Raw genomic sequence first — 19,974 nt, forward strand, 5'->3', positions numbered from 1 at the left:
CTGTATATAGCCCCCTCTATACCGGTACCCCCTGTATATAGACCCGCTATTGATATTTTACTGCTGCTCTTTAATTATTTGTTATGTTTATCTCTTGCTTTTTTATGTATTTTCTTAAAACTACATTGTTGGTTAAGGGCTTGTAAATAAGCATTTCACTGTAAGTGTTGTATTCGACACATGTGACAAATAACATTTGATTTGATTTGAATCAAGAAAGGGACTCATCTGTTTTTAGAGGGGGAGGGGTGTGTGTGTGTGATGGGATGGTGGTTAGCAGTTTGAACAGCCACTCTGATCTAAATCAAATTGTATTTGTCAAATGCCTTGTAACAGTGAAATGCTTACTGAAGGGCCCTTCCCAACAATGCAGAGAGAAAATGTGAAAAATAATAGAAAAAGAACAACACAAGGAATAAATACACAAAGAGTAATGATAACATGGCTACAGTATATACACGGGGTAGCAGTACTGAGTTGATGTGCAGGGGTACGAGGCAATGGAGATACAGTGGCTTGCCAAAATATTCACCCCCCCTGGAATTGTTCCTATTTGGTTGCCTTACAACCTAGAATTAAAATAGTTTTTGGGGGGTTGTGGATCATTCGATTTATACAACATGCCTACCACTTTGAAGATGCTAAGTATTTGTTCGTGTGAAACAAACACGAAATAAGACAAAAAAACAGAACTTGAGCGTGCATAACTATTCACCCCCCCAAAGTCAATACTTTGTAGAGACACCTTTTGCAGCAATTACAGCTGCGAGTCTCTTGGAGTATGTCTCTATAAGCTTGGCACAGCCCATTCTTCAAGGCAAAACTGCTCCAGCTCCTTGAAGTTTAAAAAAAAAAAAAAAATATTTCACCTTTATTTAACCATGTAGGCTAGTTGAGAACACCTTTATTTAACCATGTAGGCTAGTTGAGAACACCTTTATTTAACCAGGTAGGCTAGTTGAGAACACCTTTATTTAACCAGGTAGGCTAGTTGAGAACAAGTTCTCGTTTACAACTGCGACCTGGCCAGGATAAAGCATAGCAGTGTAAACAGACAACACAGAGTTACACATGGAGTAAACAATAAACAAGTCAATAACACAGTAGAAAAAAATAGTCTATATACATTGTGTGCAAAAGGCATGAGGAGGTAGGCGGATAATTACAATTTAGCAGATTAACACTGGAATGATAAATGATCAAATGGTCATGTGCAGGTAGAGATACTGGTGTGCAAAAGAGCAGAAAAGTAAATAAATATAAACAGTATGGGGATGAGGTAGGTAAATTGGGCGGGCTATTTACCGATGGACTATGTACAGCTGCAGCGATCGGTTAGCTGCTCAGATAGCAGATGTTTGAAGTTGGTGAGGGAGATAAAAGTCTCCAACTTCAGCGATTTTTGCAATTCGTTCCAGTCACAGGCAGCAGAGAACTGGAAGTAAAGGCGGCCAAATGAGGTGTTGGCTTTAGGGATGATCAGTGAGATACACCTGCTGGAGCGCGTGCTACGGGTGGGTGTTGCCATCGTGACCAGTGAACTGAGATAAGGCGGAGCTTTACCTAGCATGGACTTGTAGATGACCTGGAGCCAGTGGGTCTGGCGACGAATATGTAGCGAGGGCCAGCCGACTAGAGCATACTGGTCACAGTGGTGGGCGGTATAAGGTGCTTTAGTAACAAAACGGATGGCACTGTGATAAACTGTATCCAGTTTGCTGAGTAGAGTTTTGGAAGCTATTTTGTAGATGACATCGCCGAAGTTGAGGATCGGTAGGATAGTCAGTTTTACTAGGGTAAGTTTGGCGGCGTGAGTGAAGGAGGCTTTGTTGCGGAATAGAAAGCCGACTCTAGATTTGATTTTAGATTGGAGATGTTTGATATGAGTCTGGAAGGAGAGTTTACAGTCTAGCCAGACACCTAGGTACTTATTGGGGGTTGGCTACAGTCCACATATTCTAGGTCGGAACCATCCAGGGTAGTGATGCTAGTCGGGCGTGCGGGTCCAGGCAGCGAACGGTTGAAAAGCATGCATTTGGTTTTACTAGCAGTTGGAGGCCACGAAAGGAGTGTTGTATGGCATTGAAGCTCGTTTGGAGGTTAGATAGAACAGTGTCCAAGGAAGGGCCAGAAGTATACAGAATGGTGTCGTCTGCGTAGAGGTGGATCAGGGAATCGCCCGCAGCAAGAGCAACATCATTGATATATACAGAGAAAAGAGTCGGCCCGAGAATTGAACCCTGTGGCACCCCCATAGAGACTGCCAGAGGACCAGACAACATGCCCTCCGATTTGACACACTGAACTCTGTCTGCAAAGTAGTTGGTGAACCAGGCAAGGCAGTCATTAGAAAAACTGAGGCTACTGAGTCTGCCGATTAGAATATGGTGATTGACAGAGTCGAAAGCCTTGGCCAGGTCGATGAAGACGGCTGCACAGTACTGTCTTTTATCGATGGCGGTTATGATATCGTTTAGTTGGAGGGGTTCCGCTGGTGTACAGCAATCTTTAATTCATACCACAGATTCTCAATTGGATTGAGGTCTGGGCTTTGACTAGGCCATTCCAAGACATTTAAATGTTTCCCCTTAAACCTCTCAAGTGTTGCTTTAGCAGTAGGCAGTATGCATTGTCCTGATGGAAGGTGAACCTCTGTCCCAGTTCTCAGTTTCTCAGTCCCTGCCGATGGAAAAACATCCCCAAAGCATGATGTTGCCACCACCGTGCTTCACTGTGGGGATGGTATTCTCGTGGTGATGGGAGATGTTGGGTTTGCGCTGGACATAGCGTTTTCCTTGATGGCCAAAATGCTCAATTTTAGTCTCATCTGACCAGAGTACCTTCTTCCATATGTTTGGGGAGTCTTCCACATTCTTTTTGGCGAACACCAAAGATGTTTGCTTATTTTTTTCAGAACAGGTGTATATATACTGAGATCATGTGACACTTAGATTGCACACAGGTGGACTTTTTTTAAACTAAATATGTTACTTCTGAAGGTAATTGGTTGCACCAGGTCTTTTTTAGGGGCTTCATAGCAAAGGGGGTGAATACATATGCATGCACCACTTCTGTTTTAATTTTAAACAAGTTATTTTTTTTCACTTCACCAATTTGGACTATTTTGTGTATGTCCATTACATGAAATCCAAATAAAATTATTTTAAATTACAGGTTGTATTGCAACAAAATAGGAAAAACGCCAAGGGGGATGAATAATTTTGCAAGGCACTGTAGATAATTACATATAGGTAGGGGTAAAGTGACTAGGCAACAGGATAGATAATAAGCAGTAGCAGCAGTGTATGTGATGAGCTAAAAGAGTTAGTGCAAAAGGGGGGGTCATTGCAGATAGTTAAATAGTTAACTAAATAGATACCCAGACTAACTATTTAGCAGTCTTATGGCTTGGAGGTAGCAGCTGTTCAGGGTCCTATTGGTTCCAGACTTAGAGCATCGGTACAGCTTGCAGTGCAGCAGCAGAGAGAACATCTATAAAGGTCCTGAATGACAGGGAGCTCGGCCCCAGTGATCTACTGGGCCGTATGCAATACCCTCTGTAGCAACTTGCAGTCGGATGCCAAGCAGTTTCCATACCAAGCGGTGATGCAGCCAGTCAAGATGCTCTCAATGGTGCAGCTGTATAGCTTTTTCAGGATTAAAAATAATTTTCAGCCAACTGAGGCGGAACAGGCATTGTCGTGCCTTCTTCTATGTTAGTTCCTTAGTGATGTGGACACTTGAACCTCATGACCCGCTCCACTACAGCCCCGCCGATGTGGATGAGGGCGTGCTCGGCCCGCCGTTTCCTGTAATCCACGATCAGCTCCTTTGTCTTGCTGACGTTGAGGGAGAGGTTGGGTCCTGGAACCACACTGCCAGGTCACTGACCTCCTCCTTATAGGCTGTCTCATTGTGGTTGGTGACCAGGCCTACCACTTTTGTGTCGTCAGCAAACTTACGATGGTGTTGGAGGAGTGCATGGCCACGCAGTCGTGGGTGAGAAGGGAGTACAGGAAGGGACCCCGTGTTGAGGGTCAGCCTGGTGAATGTGCTGTTGCCTACCCTCACCCTCTGGGGATGGACCGTCAGGAAGTCCAGGATCCAGTTGCAAAGGGATGTGTTCAGTCCCAGGGTCCTGAGCTTAGTCATGACATTTGAGGGCATTATGGTGTTGAACACTGAACTGTAGTCAATTAACAGCATTGTCACATAGGTGTTCCTCTTGTCCAGGTGGGATAGGGCAGTGTGGAGTGTAATAGAGATTGCGTCATCTGTGGATCTGTTGGGGCGGTAAACGAATTGGAGTGTTTCCAGTGTGTCTGGGATGATGGTGGTAATGTGTGCCATGACCAGCCTTTTAAAATCATTTCATAGCTGCAGATGTGAGTTCTACGAGGCAATAGTCATTTAGACAGGTTGCCTTGGTGTTCTCGTGCACTGCTTGAAACATGTAGATATTACAGACTGGGTCAGGGAGAGGTTGAAAATGTAATTGAAAACAATTTCCACCTGGTCAGCGTATGCTCGGAGTACCTGTCCTCGTAATCCGTCTGGCCCCCTGGCCTTGTGAATGTTAACCTGTTTAAAGGTCCTACACACATTGGCTACGGAGAGCAAGTTCACACAGTCGTCCAGAACAGCTGGTGCTCTCATGCATGGTTCAGTGTTGCTTGCCTCGAAGCGAGCGTAGAAGGCATTGGGCATAGAAGGCATTTAGCTTGTCTGGTAGGCTCACATCACTGGGCAACTCGCGGCTGGGTTTCCCTTTGAATCCGTGATAGTTTGCAATCCCTGCCACATCCGACGATCGTCAGAACCAATGCTGTCTTTGGTGACTGGTTGTTGCTTTGGTTACACATCAGGTTGAATCACTACTTGATCATGTGGTCATGACCTTACCAGACATGACCAATATCCCCCACAGTCCAGTGTGGTCAAACCATACCGTAGCATGGTCAGGCGGGGGAGTTTTCCATTTGTCACCCTCAGTGAATGGATGGGTTTTCTAACCTTGTGGTCATCCCCTCAGTGTTTGTCTAGAATGTTATCCCCTTAGTGTGTGTGTGTCCGTGCGTACTTGTGTGTCCATATGTGTCTGTCCGTGTGTATCTGTTGCACTTGTGTGTGTGTGTACCTAGACAGTAGTACAGAGCGAGAGCTGAGTTAATGTGATCTGTGTGTATGTCTTTGTAGATCTGATCACCTGTCTAGACAAAGGAATCCACTTCACTGAGGCAGAGTTCACTAGATACTGTCCAGCAGGATGCCTGACGTCTGTTGGGGAGATCTCTGGGACCATACCCCACGGCTACAGAGATGTGAGTATATGCACATTACACAGATAAGGGTGGGTGTGTGTGTGTGTGTTTGCATGCGTACATCTAGGTGCCTGTGTGAGTGTGTGTCTGTGGGCCTGCATGTGTGTACAGGCGCCAGTGTATGTCTGTGTGTGTGTGGCAGTCTGCGTGTCCCAGTCATTGTGGTGTGCACACCCTTCCACCCCCCACACACACACCAAGTCTGTCTATCCTGCTGATCCCTCTGTACCCACCAGCACCTCTACCCCACAGGAACTAACTGGCCACAGAGCCATGACTCACTTCATGGTCATGTTCCCTTCTCTTTCTTGTCCTATATCTCTTTTACTCTCTCTTTCTATCGGTTTACTCTCTCTCTTCCCAACTTTCATCCTGTCTCTTTTCTCTCTCTCTCTCTCTCTCTCTCTAAGGACTATGTAAACAGGGCCTCTCTCTCAGCGGTATGTAGGCACGTCCCAGGCTGATGACCTCACAATGCCCCGACTGTTTCTGAGGTCATTGGGGCTGAGGTAGTCTCTGGCTGATGACCTCATACCTGGGTGGGTCAGAGGGCCCATGGGGTTGGGAAGGAAGGGAGGGAGGGCTAGATTGAGGGTGTTATTGATGAGGGGAGGCCCAGGGGTGGCTCAGAGGCACGGTAGAGCGGAAGGGTGTGTGTGTGTGTGTCTCCAAAGCACAGGGGAGGGAAAGGGGTTGTAGGGAGGTGAGCTAATTGTTTGGCCGAAGGAACGGTCAATTCACGGCTAATTCAGCCCAGCTGGAGAAGGGTGCTGAGCGGACTGGTGTGTGTTTGTTTGTGAATGGTGGTGTGTGTGTTGTGACTGGTGGTGTTTGTGAGCTTGTGGTGTGTGTATGTGTGTGTGTCTGTTTTGACTGGTGGTGTTTGTGAGCTTGTGTAGGCGGTGTTGTAGATTACATGGCAGAAAAGGATCCCTGGTTTTCCATGTTCAGCAAAACAGAGATGGAAGGGGTTACAACCATTACACCTAGAGTCAGTCTGACATTAGTTGCCATGGAGTGTTGCTCATTGGACCAGACTAGAGCTCTTTACAGGTCCAACCGGCACAAAACCATGAGATCCGACCTGGGACCAGAGCGGGTCCGGGTCCTAAATTCAGACTTTTCTCCGGGTCTTAGTCAGGTCTGATATACAGTGCATTTGGAAAGTATTCAGACCTCTTGACTTTTTGTTATGTTACAGCCTTATTCTAAAATGTTGTTTTATTCCTCATCAATCTACACACAATACCCCATAATGACAAAGCAAAAACAGTTATTTAGAAATTTTAGCAAATGTCTAAAAAAAAAAAATAACGTAAATATCACATTTACATAAGTATTCAGACCCTTTACTCAGTACTTTGTTGAAGCACCTTTGGCAGAGATGACAGAAATCCATGTCGATGTCGGGAACCTGGCGCAGGCATATCTCTGTCTTTTTCTCGGCCTCTCTAGGACTAGGCCTAAGCTTGTCTCCTTTAATATATATATTTTTATATGAATATTATACAGTGGACACCTAGGCCTGTGCCTATATGTGTGCATTTAGCCCTCAAATCTCTGACAGCTGAACCGTGAGGTAGACAATTACTGTTTTAGGAAAGTAAAAAAAACAAATTAAACAATAGACAGACTGACTATAAACAGACTGTTTGGGTCTCTTTTCCACAGTCTTTTTCGGAACGGGTCTGACTGTCCTCGGGTCCATTCGGAACGGTTCTCTGTTTTTTTAGAATATGTATTTATCCATATTAGAGGTCAACCGATTATGATTTTTCAACGCCGATACCAATTATTGGAGGACCTAAAAAAAAGCTGATACCGATTAATCGGTCGATTTCTTTTAATTTGTATTTATTTATTTGTAATAATGACAATTACAACAATACTGAATGAACACTTATTTTAACTTACATCAATAAACATCAATTTAGCCTCCAATAAATAATGAAACATGATCAATTTGGTTTAAATAATGCAAAAACAAAGTGTTGGAGAAGAAAGTAAAAGTGCAATATGTGCCATGTAAAAAAGCTCATGTTTAAGTTCCTTGCTCAGAACATGAGAACATATGAAAGCTGGTGGTTCCTTTTAACATGAGACTTCAATATTTCAAGGTTCCTTGCTCAGAACATGAGAACATATGAAAGCAGGTAGTTCCTTTTAACATGAGACTTCAATATTCCAAGGTTTTAGGTTGTAGTTAATATAGTATTTATCGGACTATCTCTCTATACCATTTGTATTTCATATACCTTTGACTATTGGATGTTCTTATAGGCACTTTAGTATTACCAGTGTAACAGTATAGCTTCCGTCCCTCTCCGCGCCCCTACTTGGGCTCGAAGTCCCTCTCCTCGCCCCTACCTGGGCTCGAACCAGGAACACTACGACAACAGCCACCCTCGAAGCATCGTTACCCATCGCTCCACAAAATCCACGGCCCTTGCAAGGGGAACAACTACTCCAAGTCTCAGAGTGAGTGACATTTGAAACGCTATTAGCGCGCCCCCTGCTAACTACCTAGCCATTTCACATCGGTTACACCAGCCTAATCTTGGGAGTTGATAGGCTTGGAGTCATAAACAGCTCAATGCTTGAAGCACAGCGAAGAGCTGCTGGCAAAACGCACGAAAGTGCTGTTTGAATGAATACTTACGAGCCTGCTGCTGCCTACCACTGCTCAGTCAGACTGCTCTATCAAGTATCAAATCATAGACTTAATTATAACATAATAACACACAGAAATACGAGCCTTTGGTCATTAATATGGTCGAATCCGGAAAGTATCATTTCGAAAACAAAACTTGTATTATTTCAGTGAAATACGGAACCGTTCCTTATTTTATCTAACGGGTGGCATCCCTAAGTCTAAATATTGCTGTTACATTGTACAACCTTCAATGTTATGTCATTACGTAAAATTCTGGCAAATTAGTTTGCAACGAGCCAGGCGGCCCAAACTGTTGCATATAGCCTGACTCTGCGTGCAACGAACGCAAGAGAAGTGACACAATTTCACCTGGTTTTAATATTGCCTGCTAACCTGGATTTCTTTTAGCTAAATATGCAGGTTTAAAAATATATACTTCTGTGTATTGATTTTAAGAAAGGCATTGGTGTTTATGGTTAGTTACAGTCGTGCAACGATTGTGCTTTTTTTGCAAATGCGCTTTTGTTAAATCATCCCCCGTTTGGCGATGTTGGCTATCTTTGTTAGGTAGAAATAGTCTTCACACAGTTCGCAACGAGGCAGGCGGCCCAAACTGCTGCATATACCCTGACTCTGTTGCACATAACGCAAGAGAAGTGACACAATTTACCTAGTTAAAATAAATTCATGTTTGCAGGCAATATTAACTAAATATCAGGTTTACAAATATATACTTGTGTATTGATTTTAAGAAAGACATTGATGTTTATGGTTAGGTACACGTTGGAGCAACGAAAGTCCTTTTTCGTGAATGCGCACCGCATCGATTATGTGCAACGCAGGACACGCTAGATAAACTAGTAATATCATCAACCATGTGTAGTTAACTAGTGGTTATGATTGATTGGTTGATTGTTTTTTATAAGATAAGTTTAATGCTAGCTAGCAACTTACCTTGGCTTCTTACTGCACTCGCGTAACAGGCAGGCTCCTCGTGGAGTGCAATGAGAGGCAGGTGGTTAGAGCGTTGGACTAGTTAACTGTAAGGTTGCAAGATTGAATCCCCTGAGCTGACAAGGTAAAAATCTGTCGTTCTGCCCCTGAACAAGGCAGTTAACCCACCATCCCTAGGATATAATTGAAAATAAGAATGTGTTCTTAAATGACTTGCCTAGTTAAATAAAGGTGTAAAAAAAAAAATGGGCCAAAACGGTGTCCAAATATACAGATTTCCGATTGTTATGAAAACTTGAAATCGGCCATTCCGATTAATCGGTTGACCTCTAATCCATATCAAACCAAATTGTATGTCACATGCGCCTATTACAACAGGTGTGTAGACCTTACAGTGAAATGCTTATTTACAAGCCCTTATCCAACAATGCAGTTTTAAGAAAATGCCTAAAAAAATGTAAGAAATAAAAGTAAAAAAATAATTAAAGAGCAGCAGTAAAATAACAATAGCGAGGCTATATACAGGGGGTACCGGTACAGAGTCAATGTGCGGGGACATTGAGGTTATATGTACATGTAGGTAGAGTTTTTACAGTGAATATGCATAGATAATAACAGAGAGCAGTAGCAGCAGCATAGAAGGGGGAGGTGATGCAATGCAAATAGTCCGGGTAGCCATTTTATTAAATGTTCAGGAGTCTTATGGCTTGGGGGTAGAAGCTGTTTAGAAGCCTGTTGGGAACAAAGACCTGGGTGGCTGGAGCCTTTGACAATTTTTAGGGCCTTCCTCTGACACCGCCTGGTATAGAGGTCCTGGATGGCAGGAAGCTTGGCCCGGTGATGTACTGGGCCATACACACTACCCTCTGTAGTGCCTTGCGGTCAGAGGCTGAGCAGTTGCCATTCCAGGCAGTGATGCAACCCGTCAGGATGCTCTCGATGGTGCAGCTGTAGAACCTTTTGAGGATCTGAGGACCCATACCAAATCTTCTCAGTCTCCTGAGGGGGAATAGGCTTTGTCGTGCCCTCTTCACGACAGTCTTGGTGTGCTTGGACGCCAAGGAACTTGAAGCTCTCAACCTGCTCCACTACAGCCCCGTCAATGGGGGAATGGGGGCGTGCTCGGTCCTCCTTTTCCTTTAATCCGCAATCATCTCCTTTGTCTTGGTCACGTTGAGGGAGAGGTTGTTGTCCTTGCGCCACACGGTCAGGTCTCTGACCTCCTCCCTATAGGCTGTCTCGTCGTTGTTGGTGATCGGGCAACTGTTGTGTCATCGGCAAACTTAATGATGGTGTTGGATTCGTGCCTGGCCGTGCAGTCATGAGTGAACAGGGAGTACAGGAGGGGACTGAGCACACACACCTGAGGGGGCCCCCGTGTTGAGGATCAGCGTGGCAGATGTGTTGTTACCTACCCTCACCACCTGGGGGTAACCCGTCAGGAAGTCCAGGATCCAGTTGCAGAGGGAGGTGTTTAGTCCCAGGGTCCTTAGCTTAGTGATGAGCTTTGAGGGCACTATGGTGTTGAATGCTGAGCTGTAGTCAATGAATAGTATTCTCACATAGGTGTTCCTTTTGTCCAGGTGTGAAAGGGCAGTGTGGAGTGCGGTATGCAAATCGGAGTAGGTCTAGGGTTTCTGGGATAATGATGTTGATATGAGCCATGACCAGCCTTTCAAAGCGCTTCATGGCTACAGACGTGATTGCTACAGTCTGTAGTCATTTAGGCAGGTTACTTTGGCATTCTTGGGCACAGGGACTATGGTGGTCTTCTTGAAACATGTTGATTTTACAGACTCAGTCAGGGAGAGGTTGAAAATGTCATTGAAGACACTTGCCAGTTTGTCAGCGCACTTGCCAATCCGTCAGAATGTTGACCTGTTTAAAGGTCTTACTCACATCGGCTGCGGAGAGAGTAATCACACAGTCGTCCGGAACAGCTGATGCTCTTGTGCATGTTTCAGTGTTACTTGCCTCGAAGCGAGCATAGAAGTTATTTAGCTAGTCTGGTAGGCTTGTGTCACTGGGCAGCTCTCGGCTGTGCTTCCCTTTGTAGTCTGTAATATCGGGCCGGGTGGGAAAGCCACGGATTCATTTTAGAACGAGTCCAACTTTTTGGATCCATGGAGACCTCTAGATCACACCTCAAGTCACAGGGGGGGGGGGGGTCAGTGCACCTCACCCAGTCCCTCTATCTTTGCACCTCTCCTTTACTTGGTCACACTCTGTCAACTTTCTCAGTCGGAATTTGTCCCTCTCTAGTTCTACCCCTTTGGGTTGGTTTATGATGTGTTGTAATGAGGGAGTGTTTGTGTGTGTGTGTGTGTGTGTGTGTCTTTATGTGCGTGTGTATGCATTGTGTGTGTGTGTAAGTGGTCTGTGCTCCGAGTGGCTGTGTGGGGTGGTTTAGTGCAGTGTGTTTGTGTTAGTGGTTTGGTGGGGTGCTGCTTCGGATGTGGTGTATGTTCCTGGGATGTTTTAGAGCTGAGAGGGCAAGTGTTGTGGGTGCCTCAACTATGTGGTTAAAGTCAGTTTGTATGTGTGTGTCTTTATCATCTGACAGTGTGTGTATAAAACCATCCCACTTCCCACTTCACTCACCCAGCTAGCTGCCCACTGCTGGGAACTGGTCTCACTAAGTGTGTGTTCACTAGTGTGTGTGCGTGCATGTGTGTGTGTTTTGCTAATATATGCATGAATGGATCCATTTTATGATGTCAGTAAATTACTGAGTCAGTTACTGGAATGCTAAGGGTTTACTAAAGAGAAATAAGGAAAGAGTTTCAACAATCCCACTTTTTTCAGTGATTTTAATATAAGATGAATTGACGGAAGGAGGGAAGGAAGCATTTCTAAAGAGTTGAAACAGACCTTGGATCAGCGTTATTTTCTTCATGCCACTCAGTGTTCCCCCTGCCAGGAAGTGATGTCATCATGCTGACTTATCTCCTGTTATCTGTGGGCTGAGAGCTGTCCTCTGTGATCTATCTCACTGAAACTTTATCCAACCCATTGCTGTCCCTCACTGGGATATATGGCCTCTCAGCTGACAGTGGAATAATCACAACCACCGACACACTGCTCCCTTCCTCTCTGTCCACCCTTCTCTCTCCTTTCTCTCTACCTCTTTCACTCTCGTATCTACCTCTCTCACGATCTCTCTCTCTTCCTGTTCTAACCCCTTCTCTGCAACAGCAGGGATTCAATTGACATAGCAGTCATTTTATGAAGATGGTCATACATCTAAATGTACCAAACAGTCATGAATGGATCATAATCAATATCTCCTTCCCCTCCCTCAGTCGTCTCCAGTGTGTCTAGCAGCCATCCATGCAGGTGTGGTGTCTAACTCTGTGGGCGGTCAGATCAGTGTGGTCAACAGTAAGGGCATCCCTCACTACGATGGCTCGCTGGCTAACAATGTCTCCTCCACTGTGTAAGTACTCCTGTCTGTCTGGGAGAATACATCTGCATTCTCTTCCCTTTCCATCTCTCTCCATCATTATGTCGATCTCTCTCCAGTGGTCCCTTGTCCAACAGCCTCTTCACTTTCAAGACCAGTGGTGAGTTCAATCAGCTACAATATACAAAAACAGACCATAATACCACAACCACCATAGCCACACATGCTTCTGTATCCTTTTCAACTACACCTGCCACCACAATCACTTCTACAATATCCAAAACAGCCATGTGTCCTCCCACTTTAATACAGACTCACAGTTTCTCTCTCTCTCAGGTTGCTATGGGACACTAGGTCTAGAATCGGGTGTTGTTAGGGACTCCCAGCTCTTTGCTTCCTCGGTGTGGGAATGGAGTGACGTGATTGGCAAACCCAGTGAGTGGGGCCCAACCGGGGCCCGCCTTAATGGGGCGGGGCTTCCCTGGGCGTCGGCTCACAGCAACCAGCAGCAGTGGCTACAGGTGGATCTGAAGAAGGAGAAGAGGATCACAGGCATCACCACTACAGGCTCCTCCCTCCTGGAGTACCAGTTCTACGTGTCAGCCTATCGGGTCCTCTACAGCAATGACGGACAGCACTGGAACATCTATCGGGAGGCAGATGCTACCCAGGACAAGGTGATGAAAATATCCCTCTCATCAATAACCTTAAAGGTCCTGAATAGTAATTTTGAAAAGTACTTTTTCCCCCATGGCTAACTACCAGGATGTTTGAAAAGACAGGCTAAGTGGGCGGGGAGTTTATATTCATGAGCTGGCCTTGACTGACAGCTCTTTGCAACGCCTATGTCAAGCAACTTGGATGCAGTGAGCAGTGTTGCAGAAAAATCATCTCAAGCTAGTTTAGTGATACACAAAGCAACTCAAACAACATTGAAATTGCATCAATGATGTAGTTTTTATTCTCTTGTGATGCGGTTCAGCACTGACGGATGTGTTGACAACTGGGTGGGAGTATTGAAGGACCCTTCCCCCCCTTTTGTTCCATGCTGACTGAAAACCTAGCTAGCCAGTAACTAGCTAGCACCAGACACAGATTGAGACCTAGCTAGCCAGTAACTAGCTAACACCAGACACAGATGAAGACCTAGCTAGCCAATAACTAGCTAGCACCAGGCACAGATTAAGACCTAGCTAGCCAGTAACTAGCTAGCACCAAACACAGATTAAGACCTAGCTAGCCAGTAACTAGCTAACACCAGACACAGATGAAGACCTAGCTAGCCAATAACTAGCTAGCACCAGGCACAGATTAAGACCTAGCTAGCCAATAACTAGCTAGCACCAGGCACAGATTAAGACCTAGCTAGCCAATAACTAGCTAACACCAGACACAGATTAAGGCCTAGCTAGCCAGTAACTAGCTAGGACCAGGCACAGATTAAGACCTTGCTAGCCAGTAACTAGCTAGCACCAGGCACAGATTAAGACCTAGCTAGCCAGTAACTAGCTAGCACCAGGCACAGATTAAGACCTAGCTAGCCAGTAACTAGCTAGCACCAGGCACAGATTAAAGGGGAAACATTTAAGTATTTTAGCACCAGTAGAGTAGCTATCTAGCTATATAAACCACGCCCGTCTGGAAACGCCTTCTCCAATGTTGGTTACAAGGCAGTACTTATTTAAGGTTAGAGGTTAGAGAATATCATGTTACCTTTGGTGTATTAAAATGAGAGTTTAAGGTGTCCCCTTAATCATTAATCCAAGTATTTGACATGGAGGAGAGGACCAGTAACGTTGTGATAAACTTTATCATTGTAGAAGCAAGTAATTTTTCATACTTTGGTCGTCATACTTTGATCCCGTTTCCTTCAAATATCAAATTTCATGGAAAACATGATTTTGACTGTTCATGACCTTTAAGGAGAGAGAAAGCCTCTTTAGACAAAATACGGGAGTGCAAGATGGAGTCATTTGTTTCTATGGCATCAGTAATTGATTGTGGTTGTTTATGGCAGGAAACATGATAGCTGACTGTGGTTGTTAAGTGCTGTGGTCAGTCAGGACAGCAGCTCATTAAAGATGGATGGAGATTGATTGAGTGCTTGTGCTGGTCAGGCTCTGTAATCAGGTTTTTTTATCCTTACTTATACTAGTGAAAATCTATTTTACAATAGACTTGTCCCAAGAAGGCAGCAATCAAACATTTGTTATACACCATACATAAAATGTACAATACAGTAGACCTGTTGGCAGTAGGCACAGGCAAGATAACATGAGATATATAATTTGGAAACATAGCTTCCGTGTAGTATATTATTAGGAACCCCATTAGCTATTGCTACAGAAGTCTGTTTCTGTTTCCTGATAGATTTTTAAAGGGAACACCAATTACCTCCAGGAGGTGCGCAATAACTTCATCCCACCAATCGAGGCACGGTATGTGAGGATAAGCCCCACCCAGTGGCACCAGCGAATTGCCCTCAAGTTTGAGCTGCTCGGATGCCAGTTCCATCAAGGTAACCAAACCAGCCAATCACATGCAGATGTTTTGACTTTGTAGCCAATCAGTGAATTTAAATTATTTTACCATTGTGTGTCACTAACCACGTTTCCATCCAGTTTTTATGCGGGTAAGGTCATACCTTATGAAAACATTCATGGGAGCTGTGATAGGAGCAGGACGTTTCGGTACAATTTTCTAAATGTCAACAGTTAATTTGTTCATTCGACCTGTTGGGATCTTTTTGTGTCGGTAAAATTAATTATGTGAGAAATTGTAAGGTTCTGTATTTATTTTCTTAGTCAACCTTGTGTTCTTGAACGTAGCCCTGTCTAATTCTTGTTCATTGATTTTACCTGTGTTAGTTACTCACCTGATCTCATCAGCTCCTTATTTAGTTCAGTTCATTCTGTTTGTGCCTTTGTGAGGTATTGTTAGTTTTGACTCTACTCAGCCTTTCCCTAGCCCGTTTGTGAGAACCAGTTATAGCCTTCAGTCCTAGTTGATTCACCTGCCTGTTTGCCTACCTGTTTATGACCTTCTGTGAAGGTGCAATAAACACCTGCCGCACTCTGCGTGTGAATCTACACCTTTTTCTCCCTGAGTATTCATTACAGAAATGTCTTTATGCGCAAATATTGATATAATAACCATAATAATCATATTGAAGTAAACTTGAAGTCACGCGATGACACGGTGTGTGTGGTCCTCCCACTATGACTCGGGAAACCATGCAGGTTATTAGGCTACAGATGATATAACTCATGATGAACTTCACAGGGTGGTGATCTTGATGCTCCTTTCCAATAAATATTGAGGGTCTGATTCTGGTGACATGATGATCGACGCTCGACTGTCATTTGACAAATAAGAATATTCTGGCTCTTATCCATAATGTCATCATGTAGACTAGCCTACCCTCACAGACTACCCTCATCTGCCAGCTGTTGGCTAGAGCACATGTGCCTTGACCAGAGTAGGTACATTTGGTTATTTAACACAACAGTCTAACTCTCGGTAGAGTTGACAATGTGATGGAAACACATTGAACTTTACATGTTTAATCAGTACATGTAAACTGAAGTGTGTGCACTACATCATCACTCACTGATTTTTATCTGCAACAAGACAGTTTGGTGGGAAAATGAGCAGATTTTATTTTAGAATATTCGCATATAAATCTGTTGCCAATAGTGGAGGTGCATAAAGATGGCAGCCCAATGTACCATGTACGGACCACAAATACCATGTACGTACCACAAATACCATGTACGGACCACAAATACCATGTACGTACCACAAATACCATGTACGGGCCACAAATACCATGTACAGTGGGGCAAAAAAGTATTTAGTCAGTCACCAATTGTGCAAGTTCTCCCACTTAAAAAGATGAGAGGCCTGTAATTTTCATCATAGGTACACTTCAACTATGACAGACAAAATGAGAAAATCACATTGTAAGATTTTTAATGAATTTATTAGCAAATTATGGTGGAAAATAAGTATTTGGTCACCTACAAACAAGCAAGATTTCTGGCTCACACAGACCTGTAACTTCTTCTTTAAGAGGCTCCTCTGTCCTCCACTCGTTACCTGTATTAATGCCACCTGTTTGAACTTGTTATCAGTACACCTGTCCACAACCGTAAACAGTCACACTCCAAACGTATACTTTTTTGCCCCACTGTACTTACCACAAATACCATGTACGTACCACAAATACCATGTACGTACCACAAATACCATTGTACATAGCACAAATACCATGTACTTACCACAAATACCATTGTACATAGCACAAATACCATGTACTTACCACAAATACCATTGTACATAGCACAAATACCTTGTTTGCTAAGTTCGCCGTATTGTACATTGCTCTTCGTTAGCACAGTATACATGATCTCAATTTTAGCTCTAAGAAGCCAGCAATTTGAAGAAACCCAACATTTGATTGTGCTGATTAACAGTGCATTAAACCATGTCGCGCACTGTAGTTTAATAACTCTGTGGATAGTGCTAAAACAATGACGTCATATGACGACATCTTTATGCACGGTGTTTATTGGATGGCAACCTAGCTATTGGAGTTGAGGGATCCTATGGAGGCCAATGTGGATGCTATCTGAACAAAGGGAAATAAGAGCCTGTTCTTCCTGAGGAAACTGTTTCAGGGTGGATAGGACGCTGATGACCATCTTTTACAGATAATATATATAATCCATTTGAACATTCAATATGATCTGCTGTTATAAACTTAAAGTGTAAGCACAGGCTGGGTAACATTGTTAAACTAAGTAGCAGGATCATTGGTAGGAACTTATAATTGTCATGTGTTCATTGTGTTTTATAAGTGCTGCAAAATGAATAACAAAGATTAGTCTACTCTATTGGAGTCATGTGATCCTAACCGTTCTCTCTTCTTCCATTGGACAGCGAGGCCCCGGATATACCACCCCGCTCGGCCTCCCCCTCCCTCAGTGGCCACAGACACCCCCCCAATGTACGGCCAGACCACCCACACCCCTGACATCAGAAACACCACCATGCCTCCATGCACCATCAACGGTGAGCGAGAGGAGAAAGGGAAAAGAGTCCATGTCTAGTTGTGTTGTTGATTGTGGTTGGTTCACACTGGTTGTGTTGTGGTCGTAGACGTGGCGTTTGCAACGGTGTTGGTGCCGGTGTTGGTCATGATTCTGACCACCCTCATCTTGACCACGGTCTGTGCCTGGCACTGGAAGAACAGGTGAGGATGAACTATAACTAGTAACAACTAAACAGATATCCACTCAGTAACTCCCAACAAACTACCACACTTACATGCTGACTAGGCCGGGCACGCGCCATTGCCCGCATGTTGATTTTGTCCATCCACACTAGAAACGATCAGGACACGCAGGTTGATTTTGTCCATCCACACTAGACACGATCAGGACACGCAGGTTGATTTTGTCCATCCACACTAGACACGATCAGGACACGCAGGTTGATTTTGTCCATCCTCACTAGACACGATCAGGACACGCAGGTTGATTTTGTCCATCCTCACTAGACACGATCAGGACACGCAGGTTGATGTGTGAAAACACACTTTGAACCAACTATATTAATTTGAGGTCAGGCCAAAACACATGCTGTTGCTAGCTAATTTGTCCTGTGATATAAACATTTGGGTTGTTATTTTTCCTGAAATGCACAGTCTTTTTTTTCTGGATCTTTGTAGAATTTTGACCCATTTTGATTCACACAATTGTGTGTTCTCTACTCCAACAATGAATCCACAGATAAAAGGGGAAGCCTAGTTCGTTTCTAGTAATCCCTCCTTCAGTCTTCTTCTTCTGTGGACTTTATATGGTTGTTGGCAACCAACTTTAAGGTGCTTTACCACCACCAACTGCCCTGGAGTGTGGACCTCAGTTTCTTTCAATCACCCACGTGGGTATATGCTCCTAAAAACCAATGAGATGGGAGAGGCGAGACTTGCAGCGCATTAACAGTGTACATTTATTTTGCAATGCTTGCGGTGTGGTCAGCATGTTACATTTCTTTCTGTTTCGTCTTTCTCCTCAGGAAGAATAGTCTAGAGGGAGCTTATGACCTGTCTCACTGGGACCGTACAGGTAAACACAACACTCTCAGAATGTGTGTGTGTGTTTAGATGTTTATTGCGTGTGTCTCTGTCCAGACTGGTGGAAGAGTATGAAGCAGTTCCTGCCATCCAAGATGGCGGAGGGGGAGGAGTCAGTCCGCTACAGCAGCAGTGAGGTGGGCCGGCTCAGAGTGAGAGGGAACACCCCCAGACTACGGGCCGAACCCGCAGGTACACACACAGGCCGTGTCCCAAATCTGTCTTGCCTACTACTTACTAAAAAGACTTAAGCTGTGTTGGAATACTCATAGTAACCGCACTAACCATACTATTTGTGATGTAAATCGAGTATATATTATGCTTATTAGTCATAGTATGGATATAGTTAGTATGCCATACTACCTACAAGGTATACAAGCAGTGGACACTATTGCCATGCTTTTAGGGCCCATAATGCAATTCTTCAGAAAATGGCCCTGGCTTCACAACGTTTTCAGATTTTAAGAAAATATTTAGCCGAAGTCCGACAAGAGTGGATACAAATTCATTGCTTTAACTAATTATGACAATGTTGAGCAATGTAATAAAATGGACTTTTCAAATAAGTTACGCTACACGTTATGTTGGCTATGCTATCCTTCTGAACCGCATATCACGACAGTAGTAGATACCCATGTTAGCTAGGTACCTAATGTTAGTTGGGTACTAATACATCAAACTTGCCAGTATATTAACTATATGCTATCCAACTAACTACTGTTTATTGACTTTATTATTCACGTCATTCTTAGCAAATTGGTGTAGTCATTGTGCGTTCTCAATGGACATAAATACGCTCTGGCTATCTACTCCGATTTCAGACTCGTCTGAGCACAGAATAACTGATGAATTTACAAACGATCAACACCAGTTGAATATGACCGGTGTCGGTAAAAACACATAATTTAAATTGTTGCCAGCAGCACAGTTACAGTCACCAACGCACTGAATAACATGAAAACAGCCTAACCAGCTCTGCCAGGGCAGATAAAATGGTTAGAGTGAGGTGTTCTCTCATTTGTGTCTGGAAGTAGCTAACCAGTTAGCTTGACTGCCATTGTGATGGTCAGAACGCTCGGATCAACCCTGCTCCTCGGCCAGAGCGTCCACTGTACTCTCTGAACACTCCAAGAGAGAAACTTTGAATTTACGAACTGACAACGTTGTGAATTTACAAAAGCTCAGAGCGCACTCTGGGACTCCAGATTGAATTTACGAACACACCCGAAGTCGTAAAATGTCGAGATAGTAATTTGTTATGCTAACTAGCGTACCTCTAGTATGCTCAACTGAAATGATACCGTTCGTTTACAGTATACTAAAATGAACTAATGGTATGTAGTATGTACTCATTAAATATGTTGTAGACAGTATGTTAGTATGGGTATCGAAACACTGCTATACTGTGTAATAATTGTACTATATACTACTTATTAAAAACAAACGCAGTAAACAACATACTAGGCTCCTGAAAATGTGTAATCTAATGCATAATTGTGTTGATTTG

General features: G+C 43.9%; 1 protein-coding gene across 2 annotated transcripts in view; it reads left to right on the forward strand.

The window, feature by feature from the left end:
• Nucleotides 1-19,974, forward strand: part of LOC139404627 (discoidin, CUB and LCCL domain-containing protein 2-like) — a 34,050-nt gene that overhangs the window by 11,828 nt on the left and 2,248 nt on the right. For both annotated transcript variants that reach the window (XM_071147268.1, XM_071147267.1), the window contains exons 4-12: nucleotides 5,197-5,321; nucleotides 12,231-12,364; nucleotides 12,451-12,491; nucleotides 12,668-13,008; nucleotides 14,702-14,849; nucleotides 17,273-17,404; nucleotides 17,492-17,585; nucleotides 18,410-18,459; nucleotides 18,525-18,659. In XM_071147268.1, coding sequence (XP_071003369.1) covers nucleotides 5,197-5,321; nucleotides 12,231-12,364; nucleotides 12,451-12,491; nucleotides 12,668-13,008; nucleotides 14,702-14,849; nucleotides 17,273-17,404; nucleotides 17,492-17,585; nucleotides 18,410-18,459; nucleotides 18,525-18,659 — 1,200 coding nt within the window. The remainder of the gene's footprint in view (nucleotides 1-5,196; nucleotides 5,322-12,230; nucleotides 12,365-12,450; nucleotides 12,492-12,667; nucleotides 13,009-14,701; nucleotides 14,850-17,272; nucleotides 17,405-17,491; nucleotides 17,586-18,409; nucleotides 18,460-18,524; nucleotides 18,660-19,974) is intronic.

This window comes from Oncorhynchus clarkii, chromosome 3 (assembly GCF_045791955.1).
Source record: "Oncorhynchus clarkii lewisi isolate Uvic-CL-2024 chromosome 3, UVic_Ocla_1.0, whole genome shotgun sequence".
NCBI lineage: Eukaryota > Metazoa > Chordata > Actinopteri > Salmoniformes > Salmonidae > Oncorhynchus > Oncorhynchus clarkii.